Source organism: Calonectris borealis, chromosome 1, assembly GCF_964195595.1.
Source record: "Calonectris borealis chromosome 1, bCalBor7.hap1.2, whole genome shotgun sequence".
Taxonomy (NCBI): Eukaryota; Metazoa; Chordata; class Aves; order Procellariiformes; family Procellariidae; genus Calonectris; species Calonectris borealis.
Window position 1 is genome coordinate 33,866,467 of NC_134312.1, and position 19,356 is coordinate 33,885,822.

The 19,356-nt window shown below is 36.5% G+C and overlaps 1 protein-coding gene across 1 annotated transcript in view; it reads right to left on the reverse strand.

Annotated features, from left to right (window-relative positions):
* Positions 1–19,356, reverse strand: part of ADAMTS20 (ADAM metallopeptidase with thrombospondin type 1 motif 20) — a 106,720-nt gene that overhangs the window by 77,004 nt on the left and 10,360 nt on the right. Inside the window, exons 3-4 of the mRNA XM_075148138.1 lie at positions 13,267–13,429; positions 9,149–9,408 (exon numbers count right to left, since the gene is read on the reverse strand). Coding sequence (XP_075004239.1) covers positions 9,149–9,408; positions 13,267–13,429 — 423 coding nt within the window. The remainder of the gene's footprint in view (positions 1–9,148; positions 9,409–13,266; positions 13,430–19,356) is intronic.

Sequence of the window (19,356 nt, forward strand, 5' to 3'; positions counted from 1 at the left end):
TGGCCCTGTTGATCTTCGTGAGGTTCACACGGGCCCACTCCTCAAGCCTGTCAAGGTTGCGCTGAGTGGCATCCCTTCCCTCAAGCAAATCAACTGAAGCACTCAGCTTGGTGTCATCTGGAAACTTGCTGAGGGTGCCTTCAATCCCACTATGTCATTGATGAAGATATTAAATAGTATTGGTCCCAACACGGACCCTTGAGGGACACCACTCGTTACTGGTTTCTACTTGGACATTGAGCCATTGACTATAACTTGTTGGACATGGCCATCCAGCCAATTCCTTATCCATCTAACAGTCCACCCATCAAACCTGTATCTCTCCAATTTAACTGTTGTGGGGGACCGTATCAAAGGCCTTACAGAAGTTCAGGTAGATGACATCCGTAGCTCTTCCCTTATCCACTGATGCAGTCACTCCGTCATAGAAGGCCACTAGATTAATCAGAAACATCTTTCTATTAACTTGTAAATCAGTCTAGTTAATATCTTGTTTTGGAACAGAAAGCTCTGAAATTCAGGGAACAGCTGCATTTCACTGGCTGTCAAGTAAAGGGCATGCAGGTCACCTGAGGTAGTGACACTTGACACAGTGGACAAAAACCAGTACAGGATTTGTCCAGTTCTACGGCAGTATATATCAGGTAGAATAGGCAAAAGGATTGAGAATTGGATGGGGAGGTTAACGAGGTTAACGAGGTTCAGCTAACACCAAATAATACCATGAGTGCCTAAACTGCAACTATCAACCTTCAGTGCAACATTACCCCTCGGTTTCTTAAAGACCTCCTCTACCTCCTGTATGTGAGAGGAATACTAATTTCTGGGTGATCAGAATGATCTGGGCAAGGAGTCCAAGCTGAAGTCTTCTTGGGATTAAAACTTAACCATAAACAAGAACAAGAAATGCTACTACTGCAGTGGATGGATCTTCCCTCGTGTACATTAATAGTCCCTTGAAAAAAATCTGTTACTGTTGTGCAAGTGCTGTCTGTTGAGGTTATCTGCTAACAAAATCTGAAAACATAGAGAAGGCAAAGAAACCAACACAAAACCCAGAGTCAGGTGTCCTCCTTCCTGGTTGTTGACACAATGTCCATTTAAAATATTTTAGCAAAAGTATTTCTTCAAAACCCAATAGAAGTTACTCATACCTCAGAGGAGATGCATTAGATCGAGTAAGTGTATGAGGAGAGAGAAGAATTGCACACCTGAAGAGAATCTGGCAGGACATTCAACACCATATCCATGCACCATCTGAATTATCTACTAGCTATCTCTGTCTGGAGAACAGCTGAGGCCTGAAATCATGTCACTTAGATGCCTGAGGCCAGCAGTTCTTGCCAGAATCTGAAGGATACTTTCTCTCATACTGGAGACAGGTAAGCTCCTGCTAAACGTAAAAGTAACACTACTCTCATTAACCCTATGTTTGAATCAAAGTATGGATCCTTTGTCTCATGGGCACTTTCATAACCTCCAAACATTTAGTTATTACCACCGCTTTCAAAAGATCAAAGAGCAAGACTCTGTGCTGATAATGAGATGCCCTTACCAGTGAAGTAAGGTATATTCTGCAGGCATCTGAACACATGTGTGAAGATAAAAGTCCTGAGAGTTGAAAACCACAAACCAAACTTGAAGATTCACCTAGGGAACTGTACAGGCTAAAATCATCAACTGCAACTTGAAATGACAGATCAATGCAGGGAAGCATCAAAGATCTGGAATATGAGATTCTTATTTTTAGTGAAAAAAATAAAGGGATAAGTACTCCCTGCTCCCATATTCTAAGGATACCTCTCCCAATGCTCTCTTATTGGAAGCATTCATGAAAAAGGATGATGAAATGGGATAGGAATTTGATAGAATACACCATTTCTTTACAATTTCCAGATCTACTTGCTTTACAGTGATCTAAATCCAGGCTTCACAGAAGTAGGAGGTAATAGCCAAGACAAAGGGAAATTAGTTTCAGGAGATTTTTCAGACTCTTAAAACCAGCATCCACAGCACAGAACAGTTCAGCAACAAAGAAAGGAAAAAAAAAAATATATAAATGAAGCTAGTTACCCTTCAGTGGAAGGATCACAGCTTTCATTTTCATGAAATTCTCAAAGATTAAGTCAGACCTTGTCATCACCACAGCTGTCGCTGCCAGGTGACTCGAACCAACTTGGTCACAACAAAGTTTAGTTTCTCTTGATATCCTTGTTGTAACTGTCCATTAAATTGGGACTATGAATTGTGGCAAAATACCCTATTCAGAAAAGGGCTAGTAAACAAGCAAGTAAATCTGGAGGCTAGAAGAGAAGTAAATGATATATCCAAATCGAATTGGACTTCTTCAGCTCTTTTTTCCTAAATGTTGTATGACAAGACCTCTTTGTCTTTCCTCTTGTCTGTTACACACAACCATGGTACCAGGAGAATACAAACATTCATATCCCTTGAAAGAAACACGATATCACTTCTTAGCTCACATGTCTTTTGCAGGCTCCAACAATCTCTTATTTATCACTGTAGTGTTGAAAGGATGTAAGATATCCAGGATCTGGGAGATTTCTCCTTCACCTCTTCTATTGTCATATCCTGATTCTGTCATATATTTTGTAAGACCCCAGAATTGTCTGAAGTCATGAGATAAAAAAGTCATCACAGCATTTATTGCTTCACTAAGAGAATGAGAAAGAGCTGTGTTATTTCTGCTGGTGTTACTCCTATTCTGTTCCATCCATATTTCTGCACAAATCTGTGCTTTCACCAGTGGAACCTAATGCCAACAGAGACTTCTCATGCAAACTTGCAGAAGTATACCTATACACCTCAGAGTTACCATTTTTTTCCCCTATGAGTTTTAGGTTATCTCCTGTCCCCTCATCCAAGTCCTCTTCAATCTACCATTCCCTGAGTTAACCAAGTAGAGGTTCCAGATGACTCCCTATTGCGCTGTAGCAGAGGCAAAAAGAAAGAATACGTCCCTTTTAAAGGCTGAGTCATCCTGCCAGGAACGCCTGTGCTCTGTCTCATCTCTAACTCGGGACTGAGATGGTTGCAAAGATATCCCTTTAATATTGCAATAACTCAGTAAATGGTGACTTAGTCATCATCATCTACAGCCTTTTGATGAAAATATGCACCAAGGCTATAATCGGATAAATGCCATCATGTACAGCTCAGATGCCAAAGCATCCTTCCTTTCAGTATCTGAAAGAAACTACCTGAAAAGATCATTTCACAAGGCACAAACATAGCCAGGTTTCTCTAGCCATTAGAAGCTACTCAGAGAAAGATATATGAGTGTTGCTTGGCAAAATGTCTCCTTCTTACACACGAGACAAGTCCCAAGGCCTTTATCATAATTAAACAGTACCGAGACTTCACCATAGGGACAGACCTTGAAACCTGTACTACTGAGGAGAAAGTCATAGAGACAAGTACTAGTCTAATCATTAAATATCTAATTAACAACAACAACCACCACCACCTAGGTAAAATAGTAGTAAATAGGACGAACTGCAGTGAAGTGTAAAGATGGGCAAGTATGTGCCTGCCTACATACTGCAAAATTTCATAGAATCATAGAATCATTTAGGTTGGAAAAGACCTCTAAGATCATCGAGTCCAACCGTAAACCTCACACTGCCAAGTCCACCACTAAACCATGTCCCTAAGCACCACATCTACACGTCTTTTAAATACCTCCAGGGATGGTGACTCAGCCGCTTCCCTGGGCAGCCTGTTCCAATGCTTGACAACCCTTTCGGAGAAGAAATTTTTCCTAATATCCAATCTAAACCTCCCTTGGCGCAACTTGAGGCCATTTCCTCTCGTCCTATCGCTTGTTACTTGGGAGAAGAGACCAACCCACCTCACTACAACCTCCTTTCAGGTAGTTGTAGAGCGTGATAAGGTCTCCCCTCAGCCTTCCTTCCTCCAGGCTACACAACCCCAGTTCCCTCAGTTGCTCCTCATAAGACTTGTGCTCTAGACCCTTCACCAGCTTTGTTGCCCTTCTTTGGACACGCTCCAGCACCTCCATGTCCTTCTTGTAGTGAGGGGCCCAAAACTGAACACAGTATTTGAGGTGCGGCCTCACCAGCACTGAGTACAGGGGGCCAATCACTTCCCTAGTCCTGCTGGCCACACTATTTCTGATACAAGCCAGGATGCTATTGGCCACGTTGGCCATCTGGGCACACTGCTGGCTCTAATACCTCTGATGATTAGCTGGTGGATCTCAAGATGTAGTGAGGTATGAGGCATTATGACATTTAATATACAGGCACCCTGAAGCTGGAATAGAAGGACATTTAAAATTTAAAAAAAAAAAGTAGGCTGTTTTTTATACACATATAGATATCCATATGTCAAGATAAGCAACAAGTCTAGCTCAGAGAATTTTGTATGAATGATATTTTGAAAATAATTGTTTCCAGCTATGTGTATTCATTGGTGTATAATCGAATACCCATTTTCATTTTAACCACGTCAAAGTGCACAAGATCATGTGGTTTTATATATACAGAAGAAGAAACATGATAAGGTATAGAGCTTAAGAAACAAATGCCTTTGTGCTGCCTCCCTAAGATTTCACTGAATAAGAGATAAAAAGCACTGAACATTCCTGCAGCATTAGTAGTAATACACTGATCTGAGTGAAAAGGGGGTAAAATAGAAGCTTAGTAGTCTAAGTAGTAGATGCAAGGAGCAATATACTCATCACTAAATTTTGAATTTAAAAATATTTATTGCCTTTCAGATGCTAGTCATACAAATTAAATGATTAACCTACAAATTATTCAAGTCTACTGCCTATCTTAAATGATGACTATAGGGCAGAATCAGTAATGTCAAATATTCTTAAATGCTAGTATGCATCTATGATTTCCTAGAGTGTTATGGAAAGATGAACTGTTAACAGTTGTATGGTATGAACTACAAAGAAAGTATAAAAAACATGCTTTAAATTCATCCCATAGATATTAGGACAAAATCATTTGGCTGTTTTTTAATGATAGGGGCAGCACACTGGTACATGGGATCTTTCCACATAGAAAATATTTCACAATCAGTGCTGATGATCAGCTGTCAGAATAGCAAAAAAAAAAAAAAAGTAGTATAAACAAGACTACAAGTGGAAAAAATGTTTGCTGTTAAGTCCTGTTACTTACTGCCTTACATTTTACATTTCGGTAAATTACGGTAGCCACAAAATATTACTAAAACGACAGTAACTATTTCAAGGTACTTCAATGGCAGTTTGATTTGCACAGGTCTGAAAGACTACACAAAGAACAAAACAATGGAGAGTCAAAGCCATTTATGTGCAGTCCAAGTTAGGAACCTGACTTGATGAAAATTAAAAATACCAGCTTTTAATACAATTTTACAATGGTACTATTTTACCGTTATATAATGCTATTTTATGATTCCACAGTCTCACTGCAAGTGATCAAAATTGATGCCGCGTCAATGCAAGGCTGCCCCCCTCCCATGGTCCAACTCTAGCACTCACATACTAGGCAGTCAGCCAAGCTGACGATCTGAGCTGGCCAGCATAGCCCTACCACAGGTGGTTTTACATGTCAAGTTTTCTTTTCAGAAAGGCAAGATTACAAAGTTCTTGCTGCAAGCAGACTAAGAACAGATGAAGTTTTTTACTACCAATCTATGTAAGCAGTACATTTCTTAAAAAGATGTCAATAATCAGGTACCTGATTCAGAAAATGAGGACAGTACCTCAAAATGTATCATGGAACCAGGTATGATGAGGTTTTGGTGCTTTTGCAGTAAATTCCCATGTCTTAATGAATTATTTCAGTTGCTAAGATCAAGCCTTCATGTTAGGGACTTCAAACTGTCACAACTCTAAGATAGAGTCCTCCAGCTACTACATCTATTAAGGCAGTACCTGCCTGCTCTGCTGATGCAATGCTTGGAGGAACAAGAAAGAATATTGTGAGTTAAGCAATCACATATTTCTTTATCATTTTATTTATCACTTCATATTAAATAATGCCACTCTTTATTGTATTTCAATACAAAAGTTTTGATAAAGTCCTATGGCAAAGGTATTCCTTGCACTTTTAAATACATATTTCAATCAGAACTAGTAAGTACTTCCAAGACATAGTGTAAATACTGTGAATACTCATCTTTCCAAGATTTATGCAATTTTAAAGAAATGAGAAAATGCATTCCAGTTCCAGTTCAATGGGATTACTTGCATGCTGAGAGTTAAGCCTGTTCAGGTTGAATTGGATGAATGACAAGACACTTAAAACCCTAAAAATGTTTAGCAGTATATTTCAGTTCTTATTTTCCACTCATAAAACAGTATCCTACTGCAGTAAGTTTACTTTGGTGGCTTTGTTGATGCTAAAAGAAAAAAAAAAAAGAGTAAGAAAAGAAAAATGGGCCAGGATTTCAAAGTTTTTTCTGGGAGCTAGATGTCTAAGTTTCATTAAAATTTAATGGGATTTATATGCTTAAACTTTTTAGGTTTCTTTAAAATCCAAGCCAAAACTGAATATCCTTAAAAGTTTCAGAGTGCTTATAAAAGAGTAGAGTATAATGCTTGATTCATTTAAAATGCCAGCAACCTGATAATTTCCCATAACAGGAAAAGTTGCTTGAGCAGACACAAGTACCAGTTAAGCTTAATAATCAAAGCTATCTGTACAATGGCAGAAAGGATAAAATTTAATAGTTTCATTTCTTCCCTTTATGGGTAATGAAATAAGACTAATAATGGTTCTATTTCAAACACTAATGGACTGTGGGTTAAGAAATGACCCACCTGCATACTGATGAATTCTAATACAGATTACATAGCAAAGAGTGGTAGTAATTTCTTTTCTTATTCTTCACATTTATTACTAGCTTACTGAAAAATACCTATTATGGGGAAGGAGAAGGAAGAGAAAAGAGACTGAAGACTGTATCTTCATATGCATTATTTGATTTGTTTGACAAAGCAATATATATGCAAGTAGAAGGTTGGACCAGATGACTTCCAAAGGTCCCTTACAACTTAAATTATCCTGTGATTCTATGACATTGCCAAAATGCTTCAAGGAGAAGGGATATCAGTTGGGGTATGTACTCTTAGGGGGTGGGGAGGAAATTAACTGGACTGTGAAGAAAAACCTTTCAGAAGTAAGATCTGATTTTATAAATCCAAACTTTTTAAAAAAAAGAAAAGCTAAGCATTTCTAGAAATAACGTCTTAACAAACTTTTGTTTCAAGATAACCTTCAGAAGTAGTAGATGTACATGTGGAATAAGAGCTGCCAGAAGATGCCAGCCATACATCTTACAATCTACTATGGTATTCAAAGACACTAAATTCACATTAAAGATGTAGTGTTTTATTGTATGCCATTACCTCAAAGCCAGCAATAACTGCCCTAAGCTCTAGTTTTACAGAATAGATAGGTAAGCGCAAGAATGAAATCACAAGTTTTTTAGCAAAGAACTGGTATTCTTTCACTCATACATGTATATGTTAAATGCTAGATCTTAGAAACAGTTCATATAGACTCTCTTTAGCAGCAATTGTACAATGCATATCCTATTTACTTAGTAGAAGTCCAATTATGTAAATAAAGACACAAGAAACCTTGCACTGTAAGGAATAGTGGTTGAATGTACAACATCTACAGATGCAGGAACAATGTGTGTTCTTAAAGAACATCAGGAGTTACATTAGCTATAATCACATCAGCTCCTCACAAAAATTATACAATAAATGTTCCATTTCATCTTATTATAAAGCTTTTTACAAAACAGCTTCCATTTTAAAATAATGTTTTGACCTCTTTATTTTGGTTCTTAGTACATCTCTGTATTAAAAAAGTTACTTCATAAAAAATGGCATTTTGGGGATCAGTTTTTTCTAAAAGAATTCCAAACTGAGTCTGTACTATAAGTTAAAGAAAAAAAATCTACCTTTCAACACTGATTTTTTTTTTTGTAATACATGAACTTTCAGACCTTCACACCACTACCAGTAGAAAAATTCATAAGACTTTATCAAATTAAAGTATGTTAATCTCCCTTAAAATTTCATTATTTTTCTTATAAACCAATTAAAGAAAATTCCATCTTCTGAATTTAGGTGCCTACATCTGTGTAATAGGTGACAGCACCTATACTGCCATCAGCTGGAGATCTAGACATTAGAGTGAGCAGAACTCAATTCAGTTGCCTAACTACATATTATCTAGTGTCACTTCAGATGTTATAGGTTATCAGACACATATACAGAGCTGGCATACAACACATGATCTACAGGAGACTTGCACACCTTTGTGAAGCAGCAGCTGAGGCCAAGTCAGATGTCATATGGCATCTTAAATGGCACTGGACACTTCTATGAAGCAAATTAATTGATCCCAGTGGAAACCAGAGAGCTATTCTGTTCATCCAAAAGTAGATGTCTATAACTGGTCAAGTTATCTGCTCTCTATTATTTAAAGCAGATATCTCCATAGATACCTATATGTAGGTGTCTTAATTTGCAAGCCCAAAGTTAGATGTAGTTTCATGTAAATTAAGCTTCTTGAATAGATGGAAGGACAGAAATCTAGAAATACTTACTATGCAGAATATTTTAGCACGCCTTTTCCTAAAAAATGGTTCAATAGATGTCATGGTAAACCTGTTGATCTTACAGAGCTTATTGTTCTAGATCCTGAATCAATACAAGAAGTGACTTTTGGTTCAAGAAAGAATTCACCACAGAAAGAGCTCCATTAAAAGATGCCATCTCAAAATCTGACCCATATTAATTTGAAATTACTTGAAAAACTAGGATTACTATAACCAAACATTTTTTCACAATGCCTTTCAACCCCTGACTGCTGTAATTAATCCATATGTTTAACTCACTGAAGCTTAATTCTTCTAATGTAATGGCAAATCAGGAAATAGGTCACACCATTTCACCTACACACCTTACTGCATTAAACTGAAAAGATCCATAATCTGAAGTTTTGGCCCTATTTTTTTTGTTATGTTTATAGAATCTCTTTCTTTTAATACAGAATTCAGCCAAACCAGAAGACAGGGAAGTTGCAGAAGAGAAAACAACAGAACAGAAATAACTGAAATTGCTAATACTTATGAACTTAAGTTTACTTACTATTGACATCAGTGTTAGTATGTAGTGCTGTAAATTCTGCCCATGGTGACGAACCATTTTGGTGTCAGCTGTAACCATCACTTCTACATATCTTGGATAGGAAAGAAAACGTTTTTTCCTGGAATGTGGATTGCCACCATCCTCTATAGATAGGTTATTTAAAGCATACTCTAAACTGAGAGACTTTTGTAAAACGTTGCTCTCTTCATTTAAACTACTGAAGGTTGGATGTAGTAAAGTGCTCTTCTTCCACTCTTTCTCTGTAAAGTAAAAAAAGATTTACTGTTGAATGCAGTTTCTCAATTTAAAAAGAGAAAGGGGCAAAAGGCTGCCCAAAATAGACAGAGCAAACTTATATTTATGATCTTATTTCCAAGAGAACCAGTGCAAGAATTAAAAAAAAGATATTAAACATGGAAGGCTGTAATAGGAACATCAAATTAGACGTCTAGTACATTATCATATAGTTCTACCATATGTGGATTCATTGTTAAAAATTAGTTAAGAGATAGCAGTATTATACAGTTCCTAGGATGCAGTATAATCCAAACAGGCAGGCTGGAAGGAGATAAGCACTACAGCTTAAGCAGTACAACAAAGGAAGCAAGTGAATTTAACAAAATACATATTTTTACACACAGACCTTTGACACCAACAGAACCAATCTGTACTATACCAAACAAACTATAACAAAGACTAGGCCTGAATCCTGAATTCAAGTCCCTATTGACTTTTTCATTTATATAACATTATATTTATATAAGTATGAGTTTACTTCATAAGCAAGTACACATCAAAAGCCTTTGGTGACTTCCTTGACAGCATTGTTAATATTTATTATGAAGGATCAGGTTCTAAAGGAAAAGTAGAACCTACTCAGATTTCTCTAAACTAAGTACTGTAATACTTCCAATTATGCTGTATAGTCCAGCCACCAGAGGCTTCTGATGCCTGATACATAAAATCCAAGCATTGATCAGGGAGTCACCTTAGCAATAGCCCACATAAAAATACTTAACTGAGAAGCATATCTGAATTCTCACTGCTCTCCAGAACTTAAGCACCTAACTAGACACTTCAGCCCCCTCAGAACAAACCTCCAATGTCTTTCTGGAAGCTAGGTTTCCTCTTAAAAAGTAGCTGCCAAAGGATACGTCTCCTACTCCTTTTATTCTAATGACTTACTGACTACAGCACTGACTCAAGAACTCTGTCACCCTCAGCTTGAGAGGATTTAAATCTATGCATTCCATATTTTAAGGGAAGAGCCCTTATCCGTAAACTTTAAGCTACTTTTGACAGGTCAATAGTCTGTCCTCTTTAAAGTTGGGGCACAATACAGCCAGAAAACAACAGTAGAGGGACACAGCAAGCATCTTAAAATTTGCTGACTAATTGTCTAAAAGTCAGTCACAAAATATAGCTATAACAGTTGCAAAAACTATTAGCACTAACAATAACGAGGGGAGAATTTGGGACTGGCTTTGAAAAGGAACTTGTTCATGACTACCTATGTATATTAGATGTGTTCAGACTGACTGACTTTGATGCACTGAAGAGAACTGCCAGAAGCAATTTCATATGCAAATTATCTTTACTAGGTCACAGAAGGCACCTGAGATTTCAGAGTACTGGCAAAATGGGAAACAGCATCTATATTTAAAGTGGGAGTTTAAAGAAGCCCTAAATTTATGGACCAGCCAAGACAAATTCAATACCAGAACAAATCAAATTAATTTTGTTTATAAACACCAGAAATCAACAAGTAGATAAGTAATAGCTATCGTATTTATCAAAAACATATTATGGTGAACTCAGATGAGCTTCCCTGTATTAAGGAAACAGGATTTATGGATAGAGGAAATGCAACAGATGTCCTATCCTGAGTTGAGTAAGGCTTGTACCAGAGTTTCCAATTAATTTTTCATTAGCAAGTTAGTTCAGATGAAACCAGTACAAAGTAAGAAAAGATTAGTTAGACAATTTTAGAAGTAATTGTCATGGTCCAATTTCAAACTAAAAAGATGCACTGAATGCTATGCGTGTCTCCATATCCTTTGTCAAGTTTCACTTACTAGAGAAAGAGAAACTCTCATGATCACAAGTATTGCTAGATATATTCTGTTCCTCCTTGAAAGCAAGACTAGCATTAAAGGAGGCAAATCTCTTCTTTAGAAGGACAGAAATATAACAAAACAAGGTTTTTCTCCATGAACATTTCTGCAACTTCGCTCCCCCAAAAATGACAGTTATCCCTGGCTCACAATCTTTTGTAGTTGTTCCAATAAATGAAAAGGGGGAAAATTACCATATTCTTAATGCTTAGAGCCTTTTTCTCACACTAGGAAGCTTCTATTAATATAATTCTTATACGTAACATAGAAGAAAAACAAACCACACAAACCGAAAGACCTCTACTTTGGTTCAGTACATATTACTCATCATTAAAAACAGAATCAGGAATAACAACACTTGCTTGATTTTCAAACAAAGTACTAACTCCTTGTTCTGCAATGACAATCAATGAATCGATAGCATCAGCTTCCTGAAATAGAGCTAAAGAAAAGAAATACCTTTCACTATAATTTGTTGAGTGCAAGATGATCATAATGGTTGCTTTCTGGCCTTAGTATCTATGGAAAAGCAGAATTCTCAACATACTGAGTATAAAATATGGTTTAAGAATTTTTCAGAATTAAAAACACTAGCCACCCAAGCTACACCATTATTTTTGCAATTTATATTTTCAAACATCTGGACAGATATTCTTAAGAAAATGAAGTTGAAATTTTATTATTTTCCTTTTCTTCAGATAGTCATATTTATGCACTCAGCCTTGCTTCAACATTCCTGAAGTGCAAGTACATTCAAAATGCATAAATGCAGATTTCAATCTCATGAAAGGTGTAGAATTTTAATTAGACAGGATGTTTCTAAATGCCAAGCTGAACCAAATATAAGCTGCTTTGTCCTATTGTGAATCTCCACCCATTTGTGTTTTCTTTGAAGCCCAATAAACGAAGCCCATATGCTTCTATCAAAAGCCAAAGAAAAGCATTTATGTCACTAGGCTTTAAAAAAAAAAAAATTATGTTTCCAACACAATGAAAAATATTTTTAAAGTGGCACTAGTATAATAGTAAAGGTTAAGAAGTGCATTGCTCAGGCAGAATCTTCAAAGGCTTCTACATCATTATAACCCAAAGCAGATGGTATCTCAGTGTTTAGAATGAGCCTATGGACACCTACAATTTCAAATAAATCCTTTCTAATCCTGCTTTTTTGTCTAGTTTTTGTACTTTGATGGTAGCTGTAGGTGCCCTTCTCACATCATACTATTTTCCGACTACGAAGATGCATGCATAACTATGAAAAACAACTACTGAAAGTTTTCTGCCCCACTAAAAACATATTAGTTTAAAGCACAGTGCTTTCTACTCACTGCTTCATGGTATTAATAAAGCTTTTTTGTCTTTCATCATCGCTTTCACTGCATACATTCTTGCTCTTAAGTTACTTTGCTTAATGATTAACCTATATACTGTGAAGCTATGAAAGGACAAGCATTCACTTGTCACATATCCTAATAATATGCTTGTAAATTACTCCACTTCCCTTTATGTTAAAATAAAGCTAAATATTATGAATATGTAGTATGAATAAATTATTAAAATACTCATAAGGACAAAAATCTACATTAATGCATAACATTAGATACGTCCATTATTAAGGAAGACAGATGTCCTGTATTATCTGTCAGACCTTCAATAAGTTAATTATCTTTTGTGAATATAAGCAACAACAACTCCTGTGGATCTACTCTTTAAATGTTTACATATGGGACAACGTAGGTGTAAAAGTAAACCCACAGAGAAGTTCTTGCAATATCATGAATTTTTTTTTTTTTTTGCATGCACGTTTTTTCCTACATTTGAATTAGCCACTGGCAAAAAAAAAGAGAAATGGCTGCCAAGCCTCCTTGAAATAAATGTGTAGGTTCTAATGGAACAATCTGGAGATAAATATTATTTACAAAAATTAAATCTTGCCTTTTTTTTTTTTTTTAAAGACATCTGACATTTGAAAAAGTCACATTGAAATTTAAAGTATGACTATACCTGAAACTTCACAAGGTTTATGGGATTTCTGATACTTTTTTTTAAGTTCTTCATGCCTGTATATAAGATGTGGTTTGTTATGCTCATCTTCATGTTCACCTCCATCCGCTTTCATCAGAGGTTCTAAAAAATATTCACCATCATGTGCCTTAAAGGTGCCCATCTGAAAGTAAGAGAAGTAACTGATTTATTTTCCACTACAAAAACTGATATAAAAATAATTTTCATTGAAATAATAAACTATTTATGATAATATTTTGAAATTAATGGAAGTAAATTTGCACGTGAGACAGAGGAAACTTCTGTGGAACCTGGAGATGGAAGCTTGAAGGTAAGGAAAAGAGAAGTTTGCTTTCAGAGACTTGTCCCACCAGAATATCTCATAACAGACTACCTTGTGTATTAACAATGTATCATAGGTAATCACTATACAGAGTTAATGAAACAAAGGAGAATCGAGGTATAACCAAGCAGGACCAGCTGGGAACTGTGCAGAGGGGAGCAGAGGCCATCAAGAAATTCAGGATTTGAGCGTTGTCCAAATTCTAGACTGATTTGTTGCCCTCTGTCCTTTACGTAATTTATATAATATTTTTCTTCTAAAATTGCATTTTGCTCATAGATTAGAAACAGTGTTAACCTGATATTCTTTTTAAAGACTTTGAAACGAGTTCCAGGAATTCAAAGTTGACAGTTTCATTAATGTGTTTTTCTTCTTGATTCCCCTCCCCTCCTCTACAGCAGGCACACATGGGTAACTATGTAACGGGAACCAAAGGAACTTGATTACTAACAAAAGCACTGGCACATATACAAAGAAAAAGAAAAAAAATTAAGCTCCTTTCCCCCACTCCCTGCCCCATAATCCATTCAATTATGAAATCCCAAAACAGAATCTCTTCTTTCTCACTGCACTTCTAACCAAATTCATAGTTTCTTATGGCTTAAGTACCTTATTTCAGGAGACCATGAGGAGGAAAAACCACGTAAGAATTTCATCAAATTATTTTCAGGCTTTTTGGCAACTTCCTCACTTCAGACAATTAAGCACCTAGAGTGAGCAGGTGCATTGCATCCTGTTAGCTGTTTTGCCATATCAGTGAGGCATGTTGACCAATAAAAGAATAGTGATAATCTACATAATATGGTTTAAGAGATTAAGTGTTCATGGCAACCTTGAAACTCAGGGTTCTAGAGAGAGTGGCAGAGCAAGATACATGAGAAGAGAAGTGAGAATAGTTTTTTTTTTCAAGCAACCTACAAATAATAGTCTTTTAAAGTCTGCTGCAAGACTACCTTAGTGTCCAGGGTATTGTACTGGAATTATAATATCTCCTTGAATTTGGGATCCTTCTAGCAGTTAACCAGTTTTCTATGTTTAAAAGTCTGTTAGGCTTCGGGCTATGTCAGACTATCTGTAATCTTGCCTGATATATTATGTACGTATCATCCAAAGTTACAGTTATTGTAAACCCTCTGTGGCTGGATCCTCTGCATCACCTTTGTTGTAGAATAAAAAAAGACCCAGCTAAATAGTATTTTCCTTTCAAGACTGTTTAAATCTAACTCGCAGAAACACTTTTTCCCCCTCAGTTTCATTTAAATTCTTTGCAAGTAATCTTCATGTTGGATCCTTTATATGTTCAGTTCAGCCTTCTCACATCCAGTGTCTCCAGGGCATGTGATTTGTAGAGGACAGCAGATCGAGCGTACTGAGAACACTATGTGCCTCCCTGGAAAGGGCCTCATGAAAACAGATACGCCACAGCTTGTCAGTTAGTCCTGAGTAGGTGCAACCTTCTGGGCAAAATGACAGGGACAGACAAGCAGGGACAAAGCAGCAAGAACTGATGCTAAGGTTCATGTTGATGTTTATTATATAAATTATTGAAGTCCCAATTACCAAAACATGATAAATTTGATGCCATACTATTTGTGAACACTAACATGCAAATTAATTCTTTTCTCCTGACGTACCATAAACCCTATTTCTAGATAAGAGGCATTTAAAATATGTGATTTTAGATTTAAGCAAAAAATTCATTGCTACTGCTTTATTCCACACACACATTTTACTTACCTACTACTCCTTCTAATAGCTAGAGCAGATATTCTGTATTTGTTTCTCCAATGGCTTTTCCAACTAACAGGCTTTCAGATTTTACAAAGAAATGGTTTCAGCTACAACAAACATACCAATTATGAGAATAATAGCACAGAACTAATAAGGAAAGAATTTGTGCTGCATTTTAAACTAAACACATCTTCCAGAATATCAGACTTCCACTGGAAAAGATGAACTGCAAGAACAAGGCTATATTTTTCTACCATTTCACACTCAAAAAAAAAAAAAATCACTAAGACATATGTTTTTGAGTGAGTCTGATCCCTTTGAAAATTCCACTCAGAATCCTGACCCCATACTCAGGCAACCAAGTGCTACCAGAGGAAAAATCCTATCTAGGAAGTCAAAACCATATTTATGCACGCATTATCCTATCCAGTGGATAGGAAAGAGTCAACATGAGGCATCACGACTGATCTAAGTCAATCTAGGACTGCTGATACTCCAAAAGAGGTATTCTTGCCTTGCCCCTCCTCTAGATGTGCACTCCCACACTTCTTTGTTTAAGCACTAGCAATGGAAGTCATCTACACTGTGTACCAACTCCTCTATGCAGTTAAAAATCTGTGCCTCCTACTAAAGATATTTTTCAACTGAAATAGTAAGGGTCATCTGGAACAGAGAACCATTTTTCCTGGCAAAAAAGCAACTTCATATCAGCAAGAGCTTACTGTAAAACCAGCCCATCAAACAACTCTGAATGGTGCTCCAAAACCTGCACATCAAGCTGAGCCTAACAATGAATACACAATACAAAATGCCTGGCAACATCTGTGGGTCAACTTTCATTACTCTATAGTCTAAGTACCTCAATCAGAACTGATACATGTATCTTAACTGAAATCCAGAATCCTGTGCTGAAAAAAGACAACTGAAGTCATCTAGAGAGGGAAAAAAAAAGCGGGCAATTCTCCCTCTTTCAAAAGATAGTAGCAGTAACTGTGGTCACCTTCACAGTAAATGATTAGACAAATTGCCTAGAAAGCAAAGAAGTAAATCTCCTTCATTATACCCAAGAAAATACAAAACACACCATAAACTTACAGCCCAAAAAGTTAGGACAGACAGCTGGAAGGGAAGAATCCTGTATTATGTTTCATAACCTCAGACTCATTCTTAGCTTTTTGTTTTAAACCAAAAGATTAACACAAGAAGGCACAATAGTGTTCTTAAGACTGGAGATTCCACCTTTGCAGATACTTGGGCTAACTATTTTAGAAAAATGGAGCTAGGCTTCCTCTCGCTTGCTTACTCTCTGGCCCACTGATTCTTGCACAGTATCCCAGGATCAACTATCTGTTTAGATATGGAGGAAACAGCTGATCAAAAACCTATAATGCAACAAACTTCCATTCGTTCCTCAATGAATTCTCTCCTCTTCAACAATGTATAGATAAACAAATAATTACTACCACTGACTAATTAGGAACACCTCCCACCAGTAGTTTACAATAAATTTTTTGCACATCCTCTATCCAAACTGAGAAGAACTCATTATATTGTATGTGAGAAAAAGCAAAGGATAAGACATGTAAACAGTGCTCTACCTTAAGAGTATAAGATATTTGTCATTTAAAACCCAAGCAGACATTGAGCTTGAAGCCACCAATTCCAATCCTTTAAATTATCTACGAAGACTAAAGATGGATTTTGATTAGCCGCACACGGTTATCTCCTCATTTTCTTAACTCAAAGGTCTACAAAAATTCAGTCACCAGCTACACTGTCTGTTTTATAGTCATGAAAGTGATACTTAATCTGGTAACAAAGTCTGCTGATACAAATGGAGCTATTACTGTGAGTTAGGCACACAAGGAAAAGGGCTGTGAGATCCAAATGAAAAATACTTTTCGTAAAACCAAATAAACCAGTCACTTAGATGTACAGAGGCAGGTTGCTAAAACAGGAGCCCAAGCATTTGCAGGAAATGAAATCAGAAATGAACTGGATTTACTTATCATCTACAGATGCCTCTCAAATCATATAACAAGAAATCTGCCTGAAACATTCTATTTCTGTTCTCAGATAAAGAGGTAAAAGTACATTTAAAAGATCTCTTCAGTAGAAGTGGAGTACCAAATTGAAAACAGTCTCTTGCACATCATAAATAAGTGGTCCAAAGAGGGAGTGCTACCCAGGACTATGCATATGCATAGATTTGAGGAAATTTATGAGAAAACCCACATGAGAAAGATAATTTATTTCTTGGATTTAAAATACTCTGGATGAGTTAGACACTTTATATTAAATCAAGGTTCAATGGATCAACACAGCTATTCACTATATACAGTATGTCTCAGTGGTTTAAAGTGGCTTAAAACTGTAGAGTCTTAATCAATGTATTTGCTCTATTCCAAGGGTAGTAGAAATAAATATTGCAGAAGTTATGGTTAAAGTACGTACCATGCCCATATACAAATTACATCCTTATGTATAATGGCAACTTCGTAGAACACATGGAAAACATAAGGGATATATAGCAGGTTTCAGAAATGTGGAATTAATTTCAATATGTCCAACAGCAAAATTGGAAAGGTTTCAGAAAAATGCTAAAAGAACAACTGAAGTTCTGGAAAACATGACTCTAAACTGGCAGACTCGCTCCCAGGTAAGCTCCACTCCTGTGCTCAAGTATTTTTCATGCCCTCATGGTATGGCTTCTTAACTCGAACTCAAAAACCTGCAAGTAGTTTACAGCAAGAGTACTTTCATGGTCAAAGTAAATTACAAAATCCATTCCTTCTATATTCTTCTCTTCTCCCCTTAGCCCCCCGTGTTAATTCAAAGCTCTTCTGAATCATGTGAGAAGCCCTTCACCTTTTTCTTCCTGCTCCACTGTTACAATGTTTTCTAATGAAAGACTTAAGAAGCATAGTTTAATTATTTCACTGAAGAAAAAAGTATTGGAGGTTATCTGATCATGGTACACTGCCAGCATCTGGAAAAAATTTTTCTACTAGAAGATAATTCACCTAGAAACACAACAAGAGGTAGTGGTTGCAAGTTCATGTATTAATTAAAACCGGAGCTAATATAATAGAAATAAGAAAATAGCAATAAAATAATAAATAATACACCAGCTAAGCAGCAGTGAAGAAATATCTAGCAATGAATAAGTGTGTTCTGGTGGAATACCTTTTTAGAAGTGATTGAAAGCAATACTATATTTGAAGTTCTTGGAGAGAAATAGAGTAAAAAGCTAAAAGCTTATTATAGAGAAAATCTTTCATCGTAAGTTTAACTATGATCTAACTACATCTCCTTACAAATTCTGTGACCTTAAGATTTCATGAGCAGATAGTAATCACACCTTTAGCACATTTCATCACACCTTGAACAGAACTGATACCTACGCTCGGAAGTGTCCTGGTCTGGAAAGGCACCTAATCACTGGTTAAATAAAATTACATAATTCCAGATTGGAATTTAAATTCCATGTAAACTCCTAAAGGGATCTTACCTATTTGTATGTTTAGATCACACCTGATCTAAACAGGTGATAACCGTAGCACTGGATCCAGTGTCCTTACTGCCAAGTTACTCTCACTCAGGAACACATACACAAAAAAAGGTATTTCCCTTTTGCATAATGCATAGGGGAAAAAAGTATTCCTGCAGGAAGTGTAAAACCTGGCACTAGGTACCCTCAACTTTGCTTTTTAAAGCTATTCTAGGCAAGAAAGTCTGGCTGAAGCCTGGCAAAAATGGTATTCCAGGAGTTTCCAAATACAATTTGTAACAAAAACAGACTGGCTAAATAGCAGAGAACTTGAGAGAATGTTACAATAACAATCTCAAAGGCAGCTGGAAAGAGCAGGGTTCTTGGCAATTAACAAGAGTCATTGGAGTAGAAGGAAGAGAGAGGGGCAATTTATTTATTTTTATCTTTATATACAATTCACAGTGAACAAGCTAGACAAGTCAATTAAAAATTGTGCATAACAGATTTTTTCATAGATGTACAC